We start from the raw sequence: 23,276 nt of genomic DNA on the forward strand, positions 1-23,276 counted from the left end.
CAAAGAGACTGATAAAAGTAACTACAATTAAACTATTAAAGAAAAAAAAGAATATAGCTGTATTTTTTGCTGGCAACTCTTTTTTCCACTATATGATTTAAAAGACACCTGCATAAAGCAACAGTTACAAAACTACACTAGGAGCATCCACTTTCAAGTGTCCCCTCTTTGTAAAGACAGCTTTCCTACTATTCTTCCTTTCTAATCTTATACTTTAATAAACATTTGCCTGCTGCTAAAAAACAAACAAAAAAACCCTATAATGATGGGATTATAATGTATAAAAATCATAATTTACACACAATTTACGCACAAAGGAGGAAAGACATAATGGATCCATATAGTTGCAAAGTTTTTGTACACTAGTGAAATTTAATTGGTGTCAATCTGAACAAGATGCTTAGATGTTAACTGTACTACCCAGGATAACCACTCAAAAAACACCTTCAAAAATACAGTGAAAGAAATAACAAGAGAATTAAGATGGTAAACTAGAAAAATATCTATTTAACACAAAATAAGGAAGTAAAAGAGGAAGAGAGGAACAAAAAAGACAGAATACATATATATATATTTATATATGTATAAAAATATATATAAAAGACAAAATGGCAGATATAAATCCTACCTAATCAGTAATTATGTTAATTATAAGTAATCACTCTAGTCAAAAAATAGAAACTTGAAGAATGGATAAAATATATCAGGGGAATTTTTTTTTACTAATATATCATTCAGGAGCAAATTCAAGGTCCACGGAGCCCAGTAGTGTGTCACTGAAGTGGAGATCAACAGGCTGACTGGTGGTTTCATTCATATTCCCAAATTGTGGTTCTTCTTGGGTTAGAAAGCTCCAAAACTATAAAATAATACCCATTTAAATGTGTCTCTTTAGGGGTGCCCGGCCGGCTCAGTTGGAGAAGCATGCAACTCTTGATCTTGGGGTTATGAGTTCAAGCCCCATGCTGGGGGTAGAGATTATTTAAAACTAAAAATCTTGGGGCTCCTGGGTGGCTCAGTCAGTTAAACGTCTGACTTCGGCTCAGGTCATGATCTCACAGTTTATGGGTTTGAGACCTGTGTCAGGCTTTGTGCTGACAGCTCAGAGCCTAGAGCCTGCTTTGGATTCTGTGTCTCCCTCTCTCTCTGCCCCTCCCCCACTCATGCTCTGTTTCTGTCTCAATAATAAACATTAAAAAAAATGTTTAAAAACCCTAAAAATCTCAAAATAAATAAATGTGTCTCAACATTAATGCTACCACCTGGTTCCAGGGCCCTGGAACTTGATGAACTGATTCACATGTATCCTCTGCCACTGTCTTCATCATCTTGTGCACTTCCAATGTATTTTCCAGAAGCATTCTTCTTTCCAGACTGCAGGAGTTCTAACTTTTCTAGTCTATTTTGCAAGGAGACTCAAACTTCCTGCCACCACCTCGAAAGCCATCTGTCTGTTTACTCACTCACAACTCTGTCCGTAAGTCATTCTTCACTGATAGCTACTGGCTTAACAATTTACCCGAGGAGAGTCGAATGCCATTGCAAATGTGAAAATTTCACTGCAGGATTCTCCTTCCAAGTCACTGATCCAAAAATGTTAAATAGAGCCACCTCCAGGGCCAAAGTCCAGAAATCCCACTCTCTGTACTTCAGTTTCCGGTCACTACGTCAATTCTTTGTTCAATCTCCCCATGAAGGCTGCGACCTTTGCTGTGCTCACTTACACGTCCCGCCTGGTACATGGTGGGTACTCAGTACATAATGGACATAAGGCAACAGGACATTCTGGTGCCCTGAATCCTTAAATAACCATAGGAATGGAATCCTTTCAAAGGTAATTTTTTAACTCTAAAAAGTTAGATCTACCACACATATCATATTCAAATATTTACCCCTCAAAGAACTCTAGATTAACCAAATCATAGAGAAAATGTACAGCAGGTCACTGGTAGATTTACTGCTATTTTATTGCTATTTTTTTTTTTAGATTTATTGCTACTTTTAGAATGCATACAACCCTCCTTAGAATTAAATATAACCCACCCCTTTGGAGATCTTCACCAGGCCTCTGAAACTCTTCTCCATGGGATAGGACCACTAATATCCTAGTTCTGCAAATTAGGTGAAAACATCCCAGGCATTTACTACTCTTAACCTAATACTTCTGAAATTATTAACACCAAAGACAATTAAGCAATTTGAACCATTCTTAGGGCCTTGGTAAACATTAAGAACAAAATCACTGTCACCTTTTCATCTAAGTTCCTTCTGTGTGTTAACCATGAAGCGGTAGGGCTAACATTCCACTTTCTTTTCTCCCTTTTTTTAAATTTTTAAATGTTTTTTATTTATTTCTGAGAGAGAGAGAGACAGCATGAGCAGGAGAGGGTCAGAGAGAAAGGGAGACAAAGAATCTGAAACAGGCTCCAGGCTCTGAGCTGTCAGCACAGAGCCCGATGCGGGGATCGAACTCACGAACCATGAGATCATGACCTAAGCCCAAGTCGGACGCTTAACCGACTGAGCCACCCAGGCGCCTCTTCTTTTCTCCTTGTAATGTATTACAAACATTCCTGGATTTGTTCTCTGGCTAATTTCTAGTTTCTAGGAAATTTGCATTCCTGCTACATTTTGTATTTCTGAGAAGGGAGTTTGCTAAAGAAGACAACTCTACCCAAGCGCTACGCCTAGGCCTCTTGGAGACTAGAAGGAAGCGGAAGGCCACCAGGAGCTCAGGCAGTTCCTGGCACTCTGTCTCTAGGGAGTTACTAGGTTTGTCTGTCTGTCTGCTCTGTGCTTCTTTCTAGGCACTCCCTCTCCTGGACACACACGGCCAAATGTGGCTGCTCTGGTTCGAGTGAGCGTCGAGAACCTCTAGTACGCTTTGTGAACAATCTCATTTCGCCTAAAGTGTACAGACTTTCCAACACTGCAGATGAGGATTCCTATGCCCAGGCCTGATCTTTCTGATCTCAATGCAAAATTAACTTGTAACCCAATAAGAGCTTTTAAAATAAAGTTTCATCTTACCGGGAGTTCAGCCATTACATCCATGATACCTAACCCTTCCAGTGGTGAAGAGGAAGGGGAGAAAGGAGAGGAAAAGGGGAGGGGCCGTCTGAGAGACCTAACCTTGCAGTCATAAGAGTTCTGATTTAAGGAGTAAATGTATTGTTATGAAGTGGATTGCTAGTGTAACACAGGAAAAACATCAGTTAGTAGAAAAGGTTTTTTTAAGCACGCTAGAATTTGCATTCTACAACAGTACTTCCAGATTTCTTAAATATAGCTAAGAAGAATAAGAATTTATGACTGGATGGATCCTTAAGGAGTCTCAGGCCTCCTCACTCATTTGACAGCTGAGAAGTCAAACGAGCTGCCCAATAGGGGCACATGTACCCCAATGTTCATAGCAGCACTCTCAACAATAGCCAAATCATGGAAAGGGCCTAAGTGTCCACCAATGGACGAATGGATCAAGAAGATGTGGTTCATCTATACNCTCCGTGCCCAAATCAGACTTTCAGTCTCCTGGCTCCTAAGCCATTGACAACTTCCATCACGTCAGGAAATCTTTCACTCCTGGAGTATCAATTCTTACAAGGATGGTGGCCTTACCGAGGGGCATGATGGAGAGGTATTTGCCTCGAAACTTGCTGGTGATTTTGATCTCCTGACGCAATGTCCAGCCATTTTTGGACTCGGCGTGGTGCGCAGCAGCTGGGGGGTGATGACTCACCTTGGAGAAATCAGTGGTTCAAATTAAAGAAGAAAGAAGAAGGGAAAGATGCTGCCTACAAACTGGTGATAAATACCCCAAATTCACACTTGACATTTTTATACCCACAGCAGGTGAATACCAAGGCCTCCAGTGTTGGAGCCTGAAGGAAAAAAGATGGCAGTCTGGGATGACAGGGCCTCAATTTCTGCAAACAAAGCACCCAGGGGAATCAACCAAAAAGCTACCCTTTTCTTCAAAAAGTAAACGTGTCACAGTCCCGAGGCTCCTTTACCTGCTCACAGAGGGATCGGTACCCATTTTCCTCTAATCGGTCCAGCTCGAAGGTCTCCCCAAGGAGTGGGTTGAATGGCTTGCTGGTACGGAAGACAGTAGTGGAGTAGGAGGACACGGTGAAAGCTGCAACATAACAGAGCTGTTCTAGAGAGTTCTCGCATTTTGCAGCTCGGTCTAACAGCTCATGGTATTCCAGATCTTCAGTAAGGCGCTGAAGCATGGATAAGGGCTCGTTAAAGTTCACCTGTTGGGAAAAGAACAGGTCTGAAAACTTTGCCCACACATCTGTAAGAGACCGTTTAATCATTCTGCAGGTGGAGAGACTCAGCGAGACACAGTGAGATGATACAGCGACTCACTGGGAAGAGAAGAGGCCTTGGCTCAGGAGACCAGCTCTAGAACTAACCTACAAGCAGCGCACTCTCCCTGGTCAACTGTCCATGTCAGTGAGTGGGATACGTTACTGTTTCCATGTATCTCACTAACTGTACACTCACTAAGCTGGGAACCGTGCCTCTTTGGTCATCATTGCATAGCCCAGAGCCCTTGGTGCCTCACCCATCGGAGATGGTCATCAGTTAGGTACAGAATGAATGAATCAAAGAGGACATGTATTTTAGCACGACTATACCCGGGGAGGAAGTGAGGTTTTTACAATTCTTGAGGGAGGAAAGAAAGGCTGGTAAATGATAAGCACAGGCACGGCCTGACTGGTGAAAAGAAAACACTACAAAAGTTAGCTTCTACTCTTGGAGGAGAGGACTGTGAGTTATCGAGTGAGTTCTACATCAGGCTGGGATTCTGGTTTCTTCTCTGAGGCCGGACAGCTGTGTTCTGGACTGGAGTGCTCATGACGGGGGCTCACAGGGGACTGAGTGTTTCTGCCTTTCCAGCTTCGGAGCAAACTTCAGGCTCTCCCCACAGGATGAGGTAAGTTTGTGTGTGGGCCTCTGTCAGGAAGAAGACACCCATTCATTCACGTATGCATTCTACAAATATTTACTGAGCCCTCACGCATGCCTGACCCCATACTACCCACTGGGTAGAGACAGAGGTGGACAAAAGAGACAACGTCTCTGCATCCCCGCAGGAGTTAGCTTCCAAACTGACTGTTTCGAATTTTTACGACTTAAAAAATTACTAGAAAAACAGGTAAGGTTCCCAGGTTAGCCCTTAAAGCTTATTTGGCTTTACAAGACAGCACTATCACTGAACAAGTGATATGAGCCTGAGTTCTGAATCCAGAGAAGGCACGAAAGAAGAAAGCAACTCCCTTTTTATTGGATGGAGCTGGCCTAGAGCAATATTTCAGTTAAAACAAACAAAAACACTTCTCCTTCTACGATCTTTTTCTCTGTTTTTCTGTTTTGTATTCTGTATTTTTTTGTCCAACTTCCGATCCATCAATCCCTGAGCCACATGCTACCCTAATATTTTACTGTCCTTCTCAATTGTGAAGGGTCTTATCATTGTTACTATAACCCACTTTAAAAACAAAGTGTAAAGGAAAACATTTACCTGAGATGTCATCACCCAAAGGGAACCAGTATTCATATGTTCATGTTTGTTTCTAGGCATTTATACATTTAAAAATAAATAAATAAGCTAGAGCCTGCTTTTTGTCTGAAAAACATACTCAGCATTCATCTGTGAAAATTTCTCAGGGAACATAGAGCCACTGGACCAAAATAACACTCCCCTTGGGGCGCCTGGGTGGGTCAGTCAGTTAAGCGACCAACTTGGGGTCAGGTCATGATCTCAAGGTTTGTGAGTTCGAGCCCCGCGTGGGGCTCTGTGCTGGCAGCTCAGAGCCTGGAGCCTGCTTTGGATTCTGGTATCCCTCTCTCTGCCCCTCCCCCAATGTCCCTGCTTATGCTACCCCTGCCTCGACTAAAACAGGGCAGCACGCTCCAAAGCCATCTTCTCAACACGGAGAGGCGCTTGGAGAAAAACCAGTGGAAGAAAACAATGCACACTGAGGGGGTAACGGACTAGCACAGCTCAAATCCTCTAGTCTCTTTTTTACAGAAGGTACTTCGAAACGAACGCCAACAAAATCACTCATCGGCAGAACTTCAGGCGACACGAAGTAACGCTGCGGTGTGGGTGAGGAAACGAGGGGCGCTGCGCTCCAGCGTGGGCTGCGAGACGCCACTGGCACGGCCCGGGGCTGGGATCTGCGCCACCGTCCGCCCTTGCTTTGTGCGCATGCGCGGCCAGGCCCCGACGATTGCTCCGGGAACTACAATTGCTCTGGGAACTACAATTGCTCCGGGAACGAGGGGGTCTGTAAAAGCCCCAGACTTTTCATACTGATCATTTTATCACCCAGAAGCCCAACAGGGAAGCAAATGAGCCTGCGAATTTAAAGCAGAAGGAAGGGGGGAATTTGGTACCAGGCTGATGGGTACAGCAGGAGGCCACGGGCTCCGGGCTGGAGGAGCAAAGGGCGGCAGCGGGAGGACCGGGACCAGGGACACCCGCAGAAGCTGCACCTCGGGGGGCCTGTCCCGTGGAGTCCACAGCCACACGGCCACTGCCAGGGCACCGCTAGGGGGCTGGGGCAGTACCCTGGGGTCCCTCGCTCCTCTCGAGCCCGGCTCTGGCGGGGCCCCGCCGGACGCCACGGCACAGATGCCTGAGAAGCCTCCTGGAGGAAGGAGCCAGTCGTCCTGTGACACAGCATCAAGCCGGGAAGGGTGAGGCCCAGGGCTCAGGCAAACAGGTACAGGGCTGCGCAGCCCTGGTGGCAATGTCAACAAGGAACTAATGGTAAAGGAGAGAGAGGTCACCTAGACTCAGAAGCTATTTCTAAACAGGAACTATATTTCGTTCTGCCTTTAAAAAAAAAACAAAAAACCTGTTTTTAATATTTATTTTGAGAGAGTATGAGCAGGGGAGGCGCAGAGAGACAGGGAGACAGAATCTGAAGTGGGCTTGAACTGCTGAGCCCTGAAATCCTGACCTGAGTCCAAGCTGGACGCTCAGCAGACTGGGGCACCCAGGCACCCCAGGAACTGTATTTCTAAGGCCGCAAGGACCTGCCCTCCCGGCCCACCTTCCCACGGCTTTCTGCAAGGCTCCAGGCAGGTGGCGCTTCCTTTTAAGCCCCCAGGGAACCAATTGTTTTATGTGTCTCTAACATGTTAACTCATGGCCTTTTCTTGTCTGGAGGTTGACATTTTTCTAACAAAAATCCTACATGCCTACCTATAAATCTATTTTTCTTCTCTTTTTATATAGATAGAAAGTGCACAAGCAGGACAGGGGAGCAGAGAGAGAAGGAATCTCAAGCAGGCTCCACACTCTGTGCTAAGCCCAATGTGGGGCTCGATCCCACAACCCTGGGATCATGACCTCAGCTAAAATTAAAAGTCGGACTCTCAACCGACTGAGCCACCCAGGTGCCCCTAAATCTATTTGTTTTCTAAGACCAGTTAACTACGTCAACATCTGCTGACTGGCATATATGTATGTGCCCGGCACCAGCTAAGCATCCAAGAGATGAAAACCAACAAGACACAGTCTCTGTAGACCATGAGGAGCACAGTCGGCGGAGAGGCAGAACCCACACACCAGGCCATCAGACCCAAGAAGGGAGCAGAACACTTTCTGTAGGCCACTCCCCAGTTTCCACTCTGCCCTTCTTCTGCAAGAAATAGAATCCCCCAGTTTTCAACGAGGTCATGCCACTGAAAGGAGGAGTCTTCCCTTCCAGCCTCTTCCCCAGGTAGCCGGGGCCATGTAACTAAGTTCTGGCCAAAGAGACTGAAGTGAAATAGTTTATGTGATTTCCAGGAAACACCCTGAAAAGGCAGGACCATGCACTTCTCCTTCCTTCTTCCTACTGGCTGGAATGAGACCCCAATGGTCCCAGCGGGAATGGCCGCTTCAGACCTGGGAACTGAGGCCACAGGACAGAAGGAAAGCCTGGTCCTGAGAGTGTGGAGTAGGCATGGGCCCTGGATCACCTACTTCTGGACTTTAACAGGAGAATGAGTTCAGCTAGTATTTAAGGCAGCAGTTGGCCAGCTTTTTCTGTAAAAGGCTACAGAGTAGGTATTTATATGGCCCTTAAAGCCTAACTATTTACTATCCCATATGACACTGCCATATGGGCTCTGTCACACTGACCCGATACGGAGGCAGTCACAGACAACACATGCCTGAACAGGCATCGCTGTGTTCCAATACAGCTTGAGGAACAATAACATGGAAGTTTTATACAATTTTCCCATCATGAAATACTATCCTCCCTTTCATTCTTTTGAAATATTTAAAACATAAAAACTACTCCTAGCTTGCAGGCTGCACAGATAGCACACAGATTCAGCCTTAAGGCCTATAGATTGCTGACCCCAGGTTTAAACAGATTTGGGATTTGTTTCCTTACACGGATCCTATACCTAACTTATATATGGGTCCAACACCAGGAGGATCGTGGGAACTCAGTAAATGTCTATGTAATGAACGAGCAATGGAATCTACTGGAACACAAGTGACAGCCCTCCCACCATGACCGGACACACGGGTGAAAGCTTGGTAAAAGAGATGATGCTGTAGCTGAATCCTGAAGAAAAGGGTATTAGCCCTGGGAAAAGAAAAATGGCCCGGGTGGGTGGAGAGCGGATGTAAGTCCCGACAGAAAGAGCAGTCTGTGCAAATGCCCTGGNTGACGGTAACTCTGACTCTGAGTGACTAGACCGCCAGTAGGTGGGACCTGGTCCAAGGGAGGAAATATCAAGCCCACTGAGGAATCTGGACCACCCTCAAAGCAAAAAGGATCCAGCTAAGGACTGTAGGCTAAGGAGTCACATGACCACAGTTGTAACTTTAAACAAGCCAATTTTGTAACAATGTGGATGGACTGGAGGAGGGTGGGACAGGAGGCAGGGAGGTCAAACACCAAACACCGACTTTACCATGGAGACGGTCCTCATCTTCCCAGATGAAACGATGCTTCTGTGCTCCCCAAGCCTGTGTGTGCACAATCCTTCCCGTAACGCTACCACAGAGAGTAAAAATCTCTACCTGTCTTTGTGTCTGTCTCTTTTCAACTACGTGCTCTTTGAAAGGCAGAAACTACGCCATATTTATCTGTGCATGCGCCCCGGCACATCTAGCTTAGGAATTTGCTCATGAATGTTAAAAACTAATGCATCGGATTCTAAGTGCTCTGGAAATAAACCAGATCCACAGACTACATGAAAGCAGCTGATCTGAAGGGACAGTTTATGACCATCAGGGTAACAAAGACCATGCCCCGAGGTGCCTCTCAAGCAGGTGGTCACAGGGCAGAGCCTGGGTGTGTAAGAACCTCACCGGCATGGGGATCTTTGAGAGTTCTTTTCCAATGCAGTTCTTCATGATGCTCCACAAATTGAGGCTATAGTTGGGCTTGTACGGTATTCTAGTTCTCTTTTCCTTCTTGGTCTCTTCCAGCTGATGCTTGTACTGAGGGCAAAAACAAAGCCATTCAACCACCCACAAGGAACAGAAAAGCCAGTATTTATAGCCCCCCTCCTTCCCCCATACTAAGAAAGAATCAGCGTTTTCTGTTTCTCTTAGCCCTTGGGAATCAGAGCCCAGTCCCTCACCCATGAGGGTTACCTGTTCATCCAGGCTGATGTCACTGCTGGCTCCACTGATGTTGCTGCCAGTACGTCTACACAGGTGGGAAACACATGAGGGTCAGAACACAGATCACAACTAGACTTGGCTCCTCACCACTTCTTTACAAAGCGCAATGCTAAGCATGCTGCACCCACTCCGTCATGTAACGGGCGACTGAGCGACAGCACTCGGATTTGAATGTGCGTGAATTTAAACATCTCTGGACAACATGCTTGTGTAGAAAAGTCGACAGCGTCCCGCTCGTTCAAGGAAAAGAGCCCGGATCTCGGTTACCCCTAACAGCCCCGACCCTCCCACCAAAACATCTCTCAACGTTGACGGTCAGACGTGTTCAACATGGAGGCGAGGACAACTTACTTGTGGCCCAGATTTTCAGGCATGGTGATGATCTCAGGGGCATCGAAAAACTCATTCTCGTCATCCTCATCGCTCATGTCTCCTTTGCCAGAGCAGCACTGATCTGCAGGGGGAAGCAGCCCGTTACTTACCGGGGCTCGGTTTCGCCCAGACCCAGCACGGCAGGATCTTTACACCGCAAGCCATGAACACAGCAGCGTGTGATAGAAAGTGGTGGAAAGGCCAGGGGAAAGGCCAGCTCCAGTCCCCTGTTGTGGGAGTCCCTGGCTCCGGAGAGGCCACGGCACCTCTATCAAGGGCAGAAGGCAGCCTGGTGTGTGCGCGAACCGGCGCCCCCGAGGGCCAAGCGTCTTACCTTTCCCGGAACCAGCGCTGCCCGGAGTGTTGGCTGGCAGCACGGTGGCGCCCCGGAAGGCCCTCTCCAGGTGATTATGCTGCTTCGCCAGCTGCTCCAGGGTCTCCTCCAGCCGGATACGCTGGTCTCTTTCATACTGGAGGGACTTCTGCCATTTTTTACTGTGGGTCTGGGCTAACATGAGGAAGTCTCTGCAGGCCTGCGTGGAGAAAGAGCAGAGAGGGGTCAACTCAACTCAGCTGGTCAGAGATTGCCCCACAGGCCTGTGCAAGCCCATTAAGTAACCTTATTCTAGGAACTTGAGCACATTCCGACGAAACACTCCCTGTTATCCCAAAACCAGGTCCGTGAAGCAATCAAGGTCAACGCCAGGAAAAAATAAAGCTCAACATGGTTGTCACGGTTCTTTTATATATTCCTGGTCATGAGGACTACACAAATGCCAAGTGAGCAGTAAACCTAGACGAAGTATTTGTGGCAACATCACAAAGGGCAGCTACATGAACGGAACCAAAAGTAGAAATCTGTTGACTAAAAGAAAAATGAGGACAAGCAGAGGAAAACTGCTTTCAATACATTCAGGACCAAACTCAGGTTGCCTCAAGCTGAGGGATTCAGATGCTGAGAATAGGGAATCTGCCCTGTATTAGATCAAATATGGGGCAACGTAACTGGTTTTTATTTTGGTCACTAAGAGAAACAACTGATCTCAACAACCTGAAGCCTATCTGAGGCATCTAAGGAGGGCTCTGGAGACAAAACATAGATCTGATCATATTAGGCCCTTCATGGGCTCCCCACTGGGCACCTGACTGTTGGGTTGAAGGTAAACGACCCTTCAGGTGAGGCCACGCCTGCCTTGTATCCTCCTCCCCAGGCAGCTGTATCGACCCCTGAACCCAACGGTGGAGCCATGTGGAACTGCTCGCCACTTCTCGGACACATTTCTTTCAGGCCTGCCTACCACATGCACATGCGATTTGTTTTGCCAGGAATGCCCTTTCCTGCCCACTTCCTCTGCTTGGCCAAGTCCTCTTGGTTCTTTGAGGCCTGTGGCAAATGTTACTTCTTCTGTGATGATCTCCTGAGCAGCCAATCTCTCCTCTGCATTTCACAGCACTTTGCACATACTGCTTTTCTACCATCCACAGTGGTATCGCGCCTGATGTTGTCTCTCCAGGCGGATTCTCAGCAACTTGAAGACCCCGTTTATACCTTCTTTATATACAGATCTCCAGCTCCTAACTTAGTTGGCTTTGCACATAGTAGGAGCCTGATAAAGTTTGCTTAATAAATAATGAAGGAAGCAAGCAGTGTAAGCTTAAAGTCTATGTCCCGTTATGGAGAAACTAAAAGGTTAACAGAATTATCTACTCTCCTAGTTTCAACCTCTGCTATAGACTAATGATTGCTAAAACAGTAATTCCAGCCCTGTGTTCACGGAGACAGAATATCCGACTGTCCATCCAATGGCTGAAAGTAATCTCAAAATCACTGGGGCTCAGCATGAACTCACCACGTTCCCTTTCTGACTCTGCCTCTCCCTTTGGAGTCTGCTCTCCGCACCAAGAACAGTACCTCCTGCCCAAGCCAGGAAACCAGGAGGCATTCTTGATTCTTAATTTTTCTCCCTTTCCCATTTCTGACGATCAGTGCTATTGATTCTTCTTTACTATTTCTGGAATCTGTGGACATTTCTTTCCATCTTCTACACTCAGAGGCAGTACAGAGTATCTACTCTGGAGTTCCGCTGGTGGGGTTGAATCACAGCTCCATCCCACTAACTAGCTATGGAATTTGGGTTAAGTTATTTAACCTTTCTGTGCCTCAGCTGTAAACAAAGGATAACCACAGCAACCATCTCAAAGCGTGGTTGCCTCACATGTAAAGGACTTAGAAATCTTGGACTCACAGTAAGCATTCAATAAGGTGTCAGCTATCATAGTTAAGCCTCCATCAAAATCGGTCTTATCCGCTTCTAATCCACTCTACCAAGCCCATTTAGTAAGATCTGCACCCCGTCCCCTCCCCCACACTTAATCCCTGACCAGTCTTATCTCTAGCTACTTCCTTGTTCTAATGGCCAATTAGTAGTTCCCAGACTTTGGAAGAGAGGGAGGGATCCACACAGCCACAGCTGCGCCAAGATCTGCTCTTCTCCCTCACTTCTTATGCTACTGATCATACCTAAAATTTAGTGAGACAATTATAGGTTAGACACTTTGCTGAACACTTTGCATCAATTAGCTAATAAAAGCCTTTCAACAATCCTCTGAGCGGCTACTAGTATCATCACCGTTTACAGAAAAGAACTGGAATTCACAGAAGAAGCAGGTTTTGGAGTTAGTTAACCAAGGCAGTTGGAACTTCAGGGCCCCGAGCTCTCTCATCTTTCAGAATTTAGCTGAGGAGTTACCTTCTCTAATCTTCCTGCTCTAAGCTAAAAGCCTCGAATGTACTATACCATAGCAGCCTGTGTTCCTTTCTACAACGGCACTTAGCACACTCTATGGAGATCCACTTACTTCTCTGTCCCCTCACTAGAGAATAATCTCCCAGAGGGCAGGGACCACATCCACATCTGTTTTATATTCTAGGCACAGGGCCTAGAGCACAGAGGGGGCTCAACAGATGTTTGCTAAATAAGCAGATGGATGCGCTAACAGTGTCAAATTTACTTCCTTGGTTAGATTCACTTTGGTAATAAAAGCTATGTCCTAAGCAACCAAGAAATTGAGTGCAATGTACTCATGCTTTGATAAAACTTGGCCTATTTTGAGATGTGAAGTTAGCATGTTAATTTTAAGGCCTTGCCATCATCACCTAAAAGATACAAAGGAAACAACACAATGATAAAAAATGCATTTCAAGCCACAACCAGCTATGAAGGGGGCACAGGGGGGCTGGGGAGAACAGAATGAAAAACCCAACTTACCTCTCACTTCCAAGGGATCATTCCCTTCAACACAAACTCTGAACATTTACAACCTGGGGAACAAGAATTGCCCCAAGGAACAAACATGAGCATTTTTTCAAAAGAAAAAAAATCCAAACAAAGTTTCAGTTTTGTGAGAAATGTTTTAATCAGGAGGTGTTTGATTTAGCAAATTTTTCACATTGGAGGAGAAGAAAACAGCCACGGAGCAGGGTGTCCACATGACACGGATAAAAGGCAACACTGTCAGGAGACTGTTGTGTCCTGAGCTGTTCTATTTAAAAAGTATATTTAGGGGCATCTGGGTGGCTCAGTTGGTTAAGCTATTGACTTCGGCTCCGGTCATGATCTCACAATTCGTGGGATCAAGGCCTGCATCGGGGTCTGTGGTGACAGCTCAGAGCCTAGAGCCTGCTTCAGATTCGGTGTCTCCCTCTCTCTCTGCCTCTCCCCTGCTTGTGCTCTTTCTCTCAGAAATAAACATTTAAATAAATAAATAAAAAGTATATTTATTGGGGAGTCTGACTGGCACAGTCAGTTGAGTGTCTGACTCTTGACGACAGCTTAGGTCATGATCTCATGGTTCATGAGTTCGGGCCCCGGGTTGTCAGCGCAGAGCCTGCTTGGGATTCTCTTTCCTCTCTCTGCTCTTCCCCTCTCAAAATAAATAAATAAACTAAAAAAAAAGTTAATTGACCTGAATGATTTATGAGGTTTTCCTGATCATAAGACGACCTGAAAAAGAGGCACGCAGTCACTAAGAAGTAGGGCAGTTTGGAAAAAGAGCACACGACTAGACATTAGAAACACAAGCATCCGTGCCGGTTGGTAAAATGGTCCTGGGCAAAAGTGGACAAAAATAATTAGTCTCTTCTACCTCATGTGAATCAGAGCACTAAAGAAAATGTTCAACACTTCAGAAAATGATATGAAAATCAAGGTTAGAACAACTTTCTATTAAGTAACAAAGGGGTTTTAAGTGAGAAAAACTAAATTTTCCCTTGGTCACAGGAGAAGACCTTTGATCCCTAGAAGCCTTGTGAACTAAACTAGCTCTAAGCAGACGTCTTAGTGTCACTAACTGAACAAGGGAAAACTTGGCCCTAGTGGAGTAATTTCATCCCACTGAATTAGGGGAAAAGCCAGCGTAAGCCCTTTCTCAGAATTCTCTTTTCACCTGCCTTAGGACTCATCCTCTGGTGTTCTCATGTGCAAGCTAACTGAAACAACCAGCCAGGTGAGAACTGGTCACCAGCACTGTTTAAACCGTGTATTCAATTCACAACTATCACCTAGTATCTGAAATACATCACTGATGTCCAAAACCATCAGCCTCCTGAGGCCGGAGTCGTAAGGAGGCAGAAGCGTTGGCCCCTTCTTTTTGGGACCAAAGTACCCAAACTGGAGTACTCTGTCCTAGAGTGACCTAGGGTTACCCCTAAAATCAAGGTAACCTAGAGTTACCCCCAAAATCAAGGACTAAAGATGGGACTAGCTCATATTATAAAGTTCTCCCTAGCACCTGGCCAGCCCCCACTTACCACACTATAGGCCAGAACACACTAGCAAAGTACAGTCAGACTCCAACCTGGAGCTCAAACACAACCGTAGAAAGGACCCACAGAGGCCTCTCAGATCCAACAGATAAAGCTAGATGAAAACAAACAGACCAAACCACAACCCGGAGAGGTAAAGGGACCCAGCTAACACCAGCAGATGTCCTGCCGGCTGCAGGAGCAAGGCTGGACCTCTGAACTCCTAGTTCCTTCCCACGCTGGAGCGGCGTGCTGACCAGCCGCTGGAGCAGAGCACGAAAGTCATTCCGTCTGTGCGGCCTGTTCTACTGCATGCAGCACACAATGTCACCTGAGTCCCCCGAGCAGTGAAGCAGAACCTAACGCTCTGTGCTTTATCAATTACGATTTTCCAGCACTCGGGGAGCATGATGTTTCCAGAGGGAAAGCAAAAAGCAACATAGCAGGTGCCTGGGTGGCTTGGCTGGTTAAGTGCCCCACCCTTGCTCTCGGCTCAGGTCACGATCTCACGGTTTAGGAGTTTGAGCCGCACACTGGGCTCTGCGCTGGCAGCGTGGAGCCTGCTTGGGAGTCTCTCTCCCTCACCCCTCTCCCCAGCTCATGCTTTCTCTCTCAAAATAAATAAACAAGCTTAAAAAATGATTTAAAAATAAATACATTTTTAAAAAAGCAACACGGGCACCGTGTGCACTTACATTGATCATGGCGTTGGACGTTATCCTGAAGAGCGTGGCCCGTTCGTTGACCTGCTTGATCTTCTCGTTGCTCTCGGCGGGCAGCCGCAGGGACTCCAGCTCGCTGAGGGAGCGCTGCAGCGCCGTGCCGTGCTTGGCGATCAGGTCGTTGCAGGTGCTCAGGTCCTCCACCTTGCTGGACAGCGTCCGGAGGGTGTTCTGCAGCTCAGTCTTGTCGGTTTGTGACACAGACTCTTCATCTCCCGACTCATCTGTAGGGGCCCGACGGGGAGGTGGAGGATGCCAGTTACTGGACTGTGAACCCGACCAACTCTGTGTACAGCTAAACTAGCTCTCCTCAGGCCAGGCGTTCTGACCGACCGGGTGCTCGCCCTTACCAGACGACAATTTGACCACAGTGTGGTCCACAGCTCCCCACTGATTCGACCGTGGTGTGGGGCCACAGACAGCCAGGGTTATTCTCCCCCCACGCCCCCTGCCCTGGGCCACACAATAAGCATTTATTTTGCTCACACTTTTCTTTTTTCTTCCAGTTTGAGTTATAATTGACATATAGCAATATATAAGCATAGATTCGACTTACGTATATTTCCAAATGATTACCACAAGAAATTTAGTTAGTATCCATCATCTCATATAGATACCAAAAAAAAAAAAGGAAAAAATGTTTATTTGCCTTGTGATGAGAACTTTTAGGATCTACTCTCATAGCAATGATCAAATATATCATATAGTGTTACCCATAGTCATCATACTGTATGTTACTTCCCCAGTATTTATCTTTTTAAAGTCTGTACCTTCTGACCTCCTACATTCAATCCCCTCACCCCTGGGATTCTTCTAAAAGGTGCCAAGGAGGCTCTGGCCTCACCCCCAGAAACTGATTGGGCTGGTCTGAGGCAAGGCCCATGACCTGCATTTTGAGTAAGTTGCTTAGGCCATTCCAGTGCACGCTGAGCTTTGAGAACCAATGACCTGGAGGACAGGATGGAGAAGCTAAATGGCTCCTGGCCTTGGGAATGAACTGTTGAGCCTTTTACTCAAGCTTGAGGGTTCCAACCCAGTCTACGTGCCCATCTGCTGGGTAGTAGGTGAGCCCTGTATGAAATGGGTTGAGAGCTGCAGTCTGGCTCTTGGCAAACAACATCTACGTCACCAAGAGACCCACTGATTTATCTCTTCCAGAGGAGAGCTCGGGAACTTTGTGATGCTCATTTGGCATGAAAGCCATCAGAGCACTGAAGGTGCTGCAAGGCCTTGTGTTAAACGGCCCTCCAACAAAACATCGAACTGAGAGCCGTGTCGTACCTCTCGCGAGCAGTTTCATACCTAACACTCTGCAACCGCCAAGTGCTTTTCCAACAGTGTCACTTCCTTTGAGGGAGCTAACGTCAGCACTAACATCAAAACAGAAGAAAAAAGGAAGGCCTGTCCTGTCTGCTAGATGGAGAGGCAGGACCAAAGTCAAAATATAACCCGTTACAAGAAAACTTACAAGCAGGGAATTTCCCTTTCACTGGGCAACAGATAGAAAATCCAGTGTGGGAGGTGAGAGGGGATAAGAAAAACAGGAGAGATGAACAACAGTCAGCAGGTGACCATCTTGGGCAGCCCTGAGTGAATATGCTCAGTGTGATTAAACTATCAACAGCTGGGACAGGGGAAATCCTAGCATTTCCCTCGAAGAAAAATCAAAACATGATGAGGCTGCTCTTTTTAGAGAAACTAAGGTAGTGAAATGAAGATTTCTCATAGAAAGTATCCCATGTAAGGGCGCCTGGGTGGCTCAGTCAGCTGAGCATCCAACCGTTGATTTTGGCTCAGGTCATGATCTCACAGTTCATGAGATCGAACCCCATGTCTTGGCAGCGTGGAGTCTGCTTGGGATTCTCTCTCTCTCAATCTTTTTCTCTCTCTGCCCCCTGCACGGAGATCTCTCTCTTTCTCAGAATAAATAAATAAACGTTAAAAAAAAAAAAAAAGAGTATCCCATTTAATGTTTTTGGCAATCTATAAAGACTGTTTCAACTCAATTAAGAAATAAATGAGAGAGACGCCTGGGTGGCTCAGTCAGTTAGGCGTCAGGCTTTGGCTCAGGTCATGATCTCACAGTTTCTAAGTTTTATCCCCATATCAGGCTCTGTACTGACAGCTCAGAGCTTGGAGCCTGCTTCAGATTTTGTTTCCCTCTTTCTCTCTGCCCCTCCCTCACTCATGTTCTGTCTCTCTCTCAAAATAGGAATAAAGAAAAAAAATGTTTTATTTTAAATAAAAAATAAATGAGAAAGGGGCCCCTGGCTGGTTTAATCGCTAGAGCATGTGACTCTTGATCTCAGGATTGTGAGTTCAAGCCCCACATTGGGGATGGAATCGACTTAAAAAAAGTTGTAAAAAAATAAGAAACTGTCAGGGGCAAAAGAAAAAAGCAAAGAGAGAACCAAATTGTGACCTGTAATAATCTTCACGCTGCCCCAGCCATAAAATAATTATTTCTCACAACGTTAAGGTAGTCTAATGGCATTAAAAGCCACAAGACACCCATCATGCCCCCAGGAGAGTTTCCCGGCCTCAGAACTCCTGGCATCTGGGCCCAGATCCATCTTTGTCATGAGCGCTGCCCTGTGCTCCGTCGGAGGCTTAGCGGCATCCATGGCCTCTACTCACTGGATGCCCGCGGCACCACCGTGCCTCAGCTGTGACAACAAAAACGTCTCCAGACACTGCCTAGTGTCCCCTGCAGTGCAGCACTGGCCCCCAGCTGCAAGTCACCGCTGTAGGGAGAGACACTGTGTGATGAGAAGCTCGACACACCTAGGGGACAGCTGATAATTAAATGACAGGGAGGGAGAGGATGAGTTCCGTGCCTAGGAGGGGCAAGCTGTACGTGTCCCTGACACGGCACGCTCTGCTCCCTACCTGACTCTGCCAGCATCTTCACGGCCTTCGCCTTGGCCAGCTCCAGGGCCGTGACCCAGCGCTGCCGCTCCACTTCTGAGCTGGCCTTCAGATGGTAGGTCTGAGCACCCCCGTTGGAAATGATGAAGTTACAGGAGTCCTCCACGGTGATGTTGGCTGTGGCGAGGTTGATGGTACCACGGCAGGTGTGTCTCATTTCGGCCTTCGACCTACAATAATGAGACGAAGAGGCGCTCAGGACAAAGTTGGCAGGGGGTGCATCCCTCACCACATCCCTCGTCTTCTCATTACCCTTTTGAAAAACACAGTAGTCCTAGGAAACAGCAAGTTCTACTACTTCCCTCAGATGGCTCCCTCAAATTCCCAAGTCAGCAGGGCTCTCCTTTCACAGCCAGTAAGTGCTGTTTCTGAGTCAGACTGCATTGGTCTGCGGCTCCTCTCCCCCTTAGCCTTTTAGGAATCGCCTTCACGGGAGCATTAACAACATATGATGGTAATCCGGCAATGCTAAGTGTGAAATGTGGTTGAGTTTCGACAAATGTATACAATTGTGTAGCTGCCTTCGCAATCAAGCTGTAGAAAATCTCCATCACCCCAAAAAGTTCCCTCCTGCCCTTCTGTAGTCAGGAATTCCATTTTATTTAGCGAGTTATAGTTATCAAATATTGGTTTATAAACTCTTGCAACAGAACTTCTTATATCGATCTCATCGCCTCAGAGAAAGAATAGCTCCATTCTGCATATACTGCACCCCCCTCCCAAACTGTAACTCAGCCCAAATGAGAACTGTCACACTATGCTTAGAATTATATTGCACAAGGGGCGCCTGGGTGGCTTAGTCGGTTAAGCGTCCGACTTTCGCTTAGGTCATGATCTCGCAGTTCGTGGGTTCGAGCCCCGCGTCGGGCTCTGTGCTGACTGCCAGCTCAAAGCCTGGAGCCTATTTCAGAATCTGTGTCTCCCTCTCTCTCTGACCCTCCCCTGCTCACGCTGTCTCTCTCTCTCTCCTAGAAATAAATAAAAATGTAAAAAAAAAAAAAAGAATTATATTGCATAAGTGTAAGGAACGCTGAGATGTTTGGCACGTTAAATATCGACTACAGCTCAAATGATATGTAAGAGAAATGACTAGCTTTCTGTGGGAGTAAAGAATAATCCTAAAAGAATCACCAGGTAGTATATTCTTTCTGGAATCTATTCTTGCCAAAGGTCCGCTGGCCTCTGTTGGTGGGAACTCCTAAGCCATCCTATTAATAGCTAAGAACGATTCAGCAAATCTGTTCTCGGAGGACTGGGTGTAAAAATTTTCCCCATCTCTACTGACTGACAGTTCTATTAATAGGCTAACTTTTGAACTTTACATCACCACTTGGTGACAACAGGCTATAAGCCACTTCACGTAAAATACCAAGCTGCTAGCAGGCCTGAGTATACCTTGCCCACGGAGCGAAATTTCCCTCCACTCAGCCCGCTGCTTCTGCCCAGAGACCTGCATGTTGAGACCACAGTTTTCCCTGACCAACTTGGAACATAAAGAGGTCAAAGTCCTTGGCCAAGTGCCACAGTACAGAGCGGAGCCATTTCCTTTTCACTGGAGCCCAGCGGCCCAACACACCTGGCACGTCCAGAGTCCCTGTGTGCCAGAAAGGACACACACCCCACCTCCAGAAACGAAGACTTGGTGTGTTTGAGAAAGTCTGTTTACTGGGCTTAGGAAGACAGATTTGCTATTGTTCAGTGTGTCACATGAAACTGGGTTTTCTTCCTCAAATGCACAAACGAGCAGTATGGGATGGCCCANTGAATCCCTGGTTTTTCTATGCTTACCTCCCCTCCCCCGCCCCCCAGCTTCAGTTACGTTATGAATAATGCAGGCCCCATTTCAGACCCTGGCTTTCTGCTCCAAAGGTGCTGCTCAGACCCTGCACCACGTGACTCACAACGTGCTGGTACTTTTCGCAAGCGACTGGCCAGGAATCTCTTCTGCCTGGGTCATCTCCATAAACTGAAGGAGTCTCTTAAACCACACAGAGTCTGTAGCAGTGGCGGAAATACCGAGGAAGCCCAGGAGCCCCTGGGCTCACGCCTATACACCTGTGTTTATCAATGATTAGCATAGAGGCTGGAAAGACACGGTTTGGAGAGTCCAAGGTAAGTTCTCCAGGCACTACAGTGTTAATGAGGTGGTGCGTTCTGACCGGCAAGCTCCCTGTAAGGCCAGCAGACACAGTAACCCAATCTCTGGAAGCTAGTCAGGAAAACTAATGCTATGGCCCGGTCATCCTGTGTCTGGGAAAGCTGGGACTCTACATATGGCTTTAAGGAAGGGGCCATCCATGTATCTGTGCAAGTAAGGAAAAACAGGATGGGTGAAAAGAGGGAAGCGGCCCGCCAAAGCCTCTGAGGACAGTTCATCACAGGATGGGTCTAGGAAGTATCTGATCTCAGTTAAAAAGAAAGCAATATTTTGTAGCATATAGGGGAGAGGATTGGTTTCGGAGGCATGAGAAGCAGGAGGAATGACAACTTAGCTAAATAACTGTAGGGAGATGGGGACACGGAGAACCCCGTGAAGAAGAAACTACCAATCTAGTTGGTAGAAGAACTTCACTGTGATTTTGAAGGTAGTGTATAGATTTGATAACCCTAGTTCCTGTTGCTGGGTTGGTTTGTGGGTGGGACCATCGTAGCTGGCAAAGGCAGGCCTGTGGCATATTTCCCAATATGTGGTTTGGTATGCTTTGGAAGGAGTTTGCTCTGTAGTCAGGCAGGTGCCACTAGCTCTTGTAAGAGAGAAGTTAAAAGGGGTTCCAAATACTTGAAGAGATAGCAACATAGAAGTTATTAATGTCCAACCAAGATCAATATTAAGACTGGTACCGATCAAAGGTCAACTGGCCTGGAAAGACGATCTGATAAGAATCTGGATGAGGAAAAATGATCATACAGTAAGGTCCTCGGCTGATACACAACTTTTGAAAATGAGCACTGTTAATAGTGACTTACGAGCCAAGTTAGGATACGAATCAACTGAATTTTAGGATGATGGTCAGTGTACCAGGAAAACAGGAACTTGAACAGGAGAAAAACTTGGAACACACTAAAATTTTAGATGTGTGATCGAACCTTAAACTGATCATCCTGGATGAGTACTGAGAGGGTTAAAATTAAAATCGATTCTGAATATAATGATGCAAATGACACACACAGCTGTTCACAATGTGGCGTAAGCAGTGAGGATGTGCTAAGGCATTTTTCACTGTTAGAGACTAGATAAGAATGTGGTTCTTGCTTCAACAACCTCCAACTCCCACCTTCAATTTCCCCCTCAAAATTCGCTAAGTGCTGATACAGTGGAGATGACGGAAGAGATTCATTCACCCTATCTCTCCCGGTAGCAGAGTGACTACCTGCAGAGGAAAAGAAATACAGTAAGCTGCTCTTAACAGCATTTTGGGTCTTAAATAGGATGGTCTTCATAAAAAGATTTCAAGTAGGAATGCCATTATAATAAGCAAAGTCTCCCTTAAAGGAAAATTTTATACATTTCATATAAAGTAGTGTGATCTAGAAACTGTATACATTTCGTATACAGTGAAGGGTGGAAACTTTTATACACTTAGTATAAAGTACTGTGATCTAGAAACTATGTATATTTTGTATATAACAAAGGTGATCTTGAAACATACTTGCTACAGGCAAGCAATTATCTGTCATTTGATTGATTCAGGAAAGGATAACTTGGGTTTTAGTTTATGATGGAAACAAGAGAACCAGTTTCAAATGCTGACTCTTCAAGACCTTGGAAAAGTTGCCCAGGCTAAGTCTCAGTTTTCCTCATCAGTAAGATGGGAATATCTCCTGACTCCCAGGGTTATTGCTGGGAGTCAGTTAAACTATCCAAACTGTCCAGTACCCCAAGGAAATGTTTATGTCCTGTCTCCACATCCAGCATCTTACCCCCTCTATGTCGGATAACCTGAATAGCCCAAAGCATGCTACAGTGACGGCAAGCTTGTGAGTCACCACGATTATATATTAAACATTCCAAAACAAACACTGTTGAACAGAAGTAATCATACCAAAGGCATGGATTCTTCTTTTAATAAAACTTAAACTGCACCACCCAAAGAGACCCCAGAAATACTGGAGGGACCACTGAAATTATTCCCGTGGTGGGAGGTGGGGTCAGGGTAAATAAAAGCAGCCCTGGAGTGCACATCTCCATTCTGGGCTGTCCAGAAGGAGAAAGCACATGCCAAGTCTGAGAGAGATAAAGACAGGGGAGAGATACGGAGGCCACCCTGTGCCTGGTGTCCTTGTGCGTGAAACGTGGAGAGAGCAACGGCGGGTACATCAAAGGCTACTAATAACCTTGAATTCTGGAGACTGGGCACAGACAGCTAAGATCTGGGACTTTCACAGTAAGTTCCCTGAGACCCGTGCCTGGGCTCTGCTCTCCTACATGTGCCCCATAGCATCTACGACAGCGCCTTCCTTGCAGAATTCATCATTGCACTGCGGCGCTGGTGCAAACACAATGGAAGAGTAGATGCTCTCCAAACAACTGGAAAGGCCAGGGACGGAGGGGAAGGTACTGCACCAAGGGCGGGTAACCCAGGTGGAGAGGGAAGCCCCGGTGCGTTCACTTTCGTGAGGGTGGGCTCGTGTCGCGGGCTGTCAGTGCGCGCAGGTGACGAAAAGGGGCCTGGGGCGACCTTGGCTGCGGGGCCGGCTCCAGAGGGTGACGGCGCGGGGACTGTGGGCTGCGGTGGGGGACGGCGCCCCGGAAGCAGTTACCTGTAGTAGCTCAGGAGCCCGTTGCTCAGCACGA

At 46.6% G+C, this 23,276-nt stretch overlaps 1 protein-coding gene across 1 annotated transcript in view; it reads right to left on the reverse strand.

Moving 5' to 3' along the window:
* OSBP (oxysterol binding protein) overlaps positions 1-23,270 on the reverse strand; it is a 35,651-nt gene extending 12,381 nt beyond the window's left edge. The window contains exons 1-9 of the mRNA XM_077748725.1: positions 23,243-23,270; positions 18,443-18,651; positions 15,527-15,777; positions 10,362-10,560; positions 10,007-10,109; positions 9,626-9,680; positions 9,338-9,469; positions 4,014-4,259; positions 3,619-3,739 (exon numbers count right to left, since the gene is read on the reverse strand). Of these exons, the coding sequence (XP_077604851.1) occupies positions 3,619-3,739; positions 4,014-4,259; positions 9,338-9,469; positions 9,626-9,680; positions 10,007-10,109; positions 10,362-10,560; positions 15,527-15,777; positions 18,443-18,638 (1,303 nt within the window). The 5' untranslated portion in view covers positions 18,639-18,651; positions 23,243-23,270. The remainder of the gene's footprint in view (positions 1-3,618; positions 3,740-4,013; positions 4,260-9,337; positions 9,470-9,625; positions 9,681-10,006; positions 10,110-10,361; positions 10,561-15,526; positions 15,778-18,442; positions 18,652-23,242) is intronic.
* Positions 23,271-23,276: the final 6 nt, after the last annotated feature.

The sequence above is a fragment of the Crocuta crocuta genome, unplaced genomic scaffold (genome assembly GCF_008692635.1).
Source record: "Crocuta crocuta isolate KB4526 unplaced genomic scaffold, BGI_CrCroc_1.0 scaffold323, whole genome shotgun sequence".
Taxonomy (NCBI): domain Eukaryota; kingdom Metazoa; phylum Chordata; class Mammalia; order Carnivora; family Hyaenidae; genus Crocuta; species Crocuta crocuta.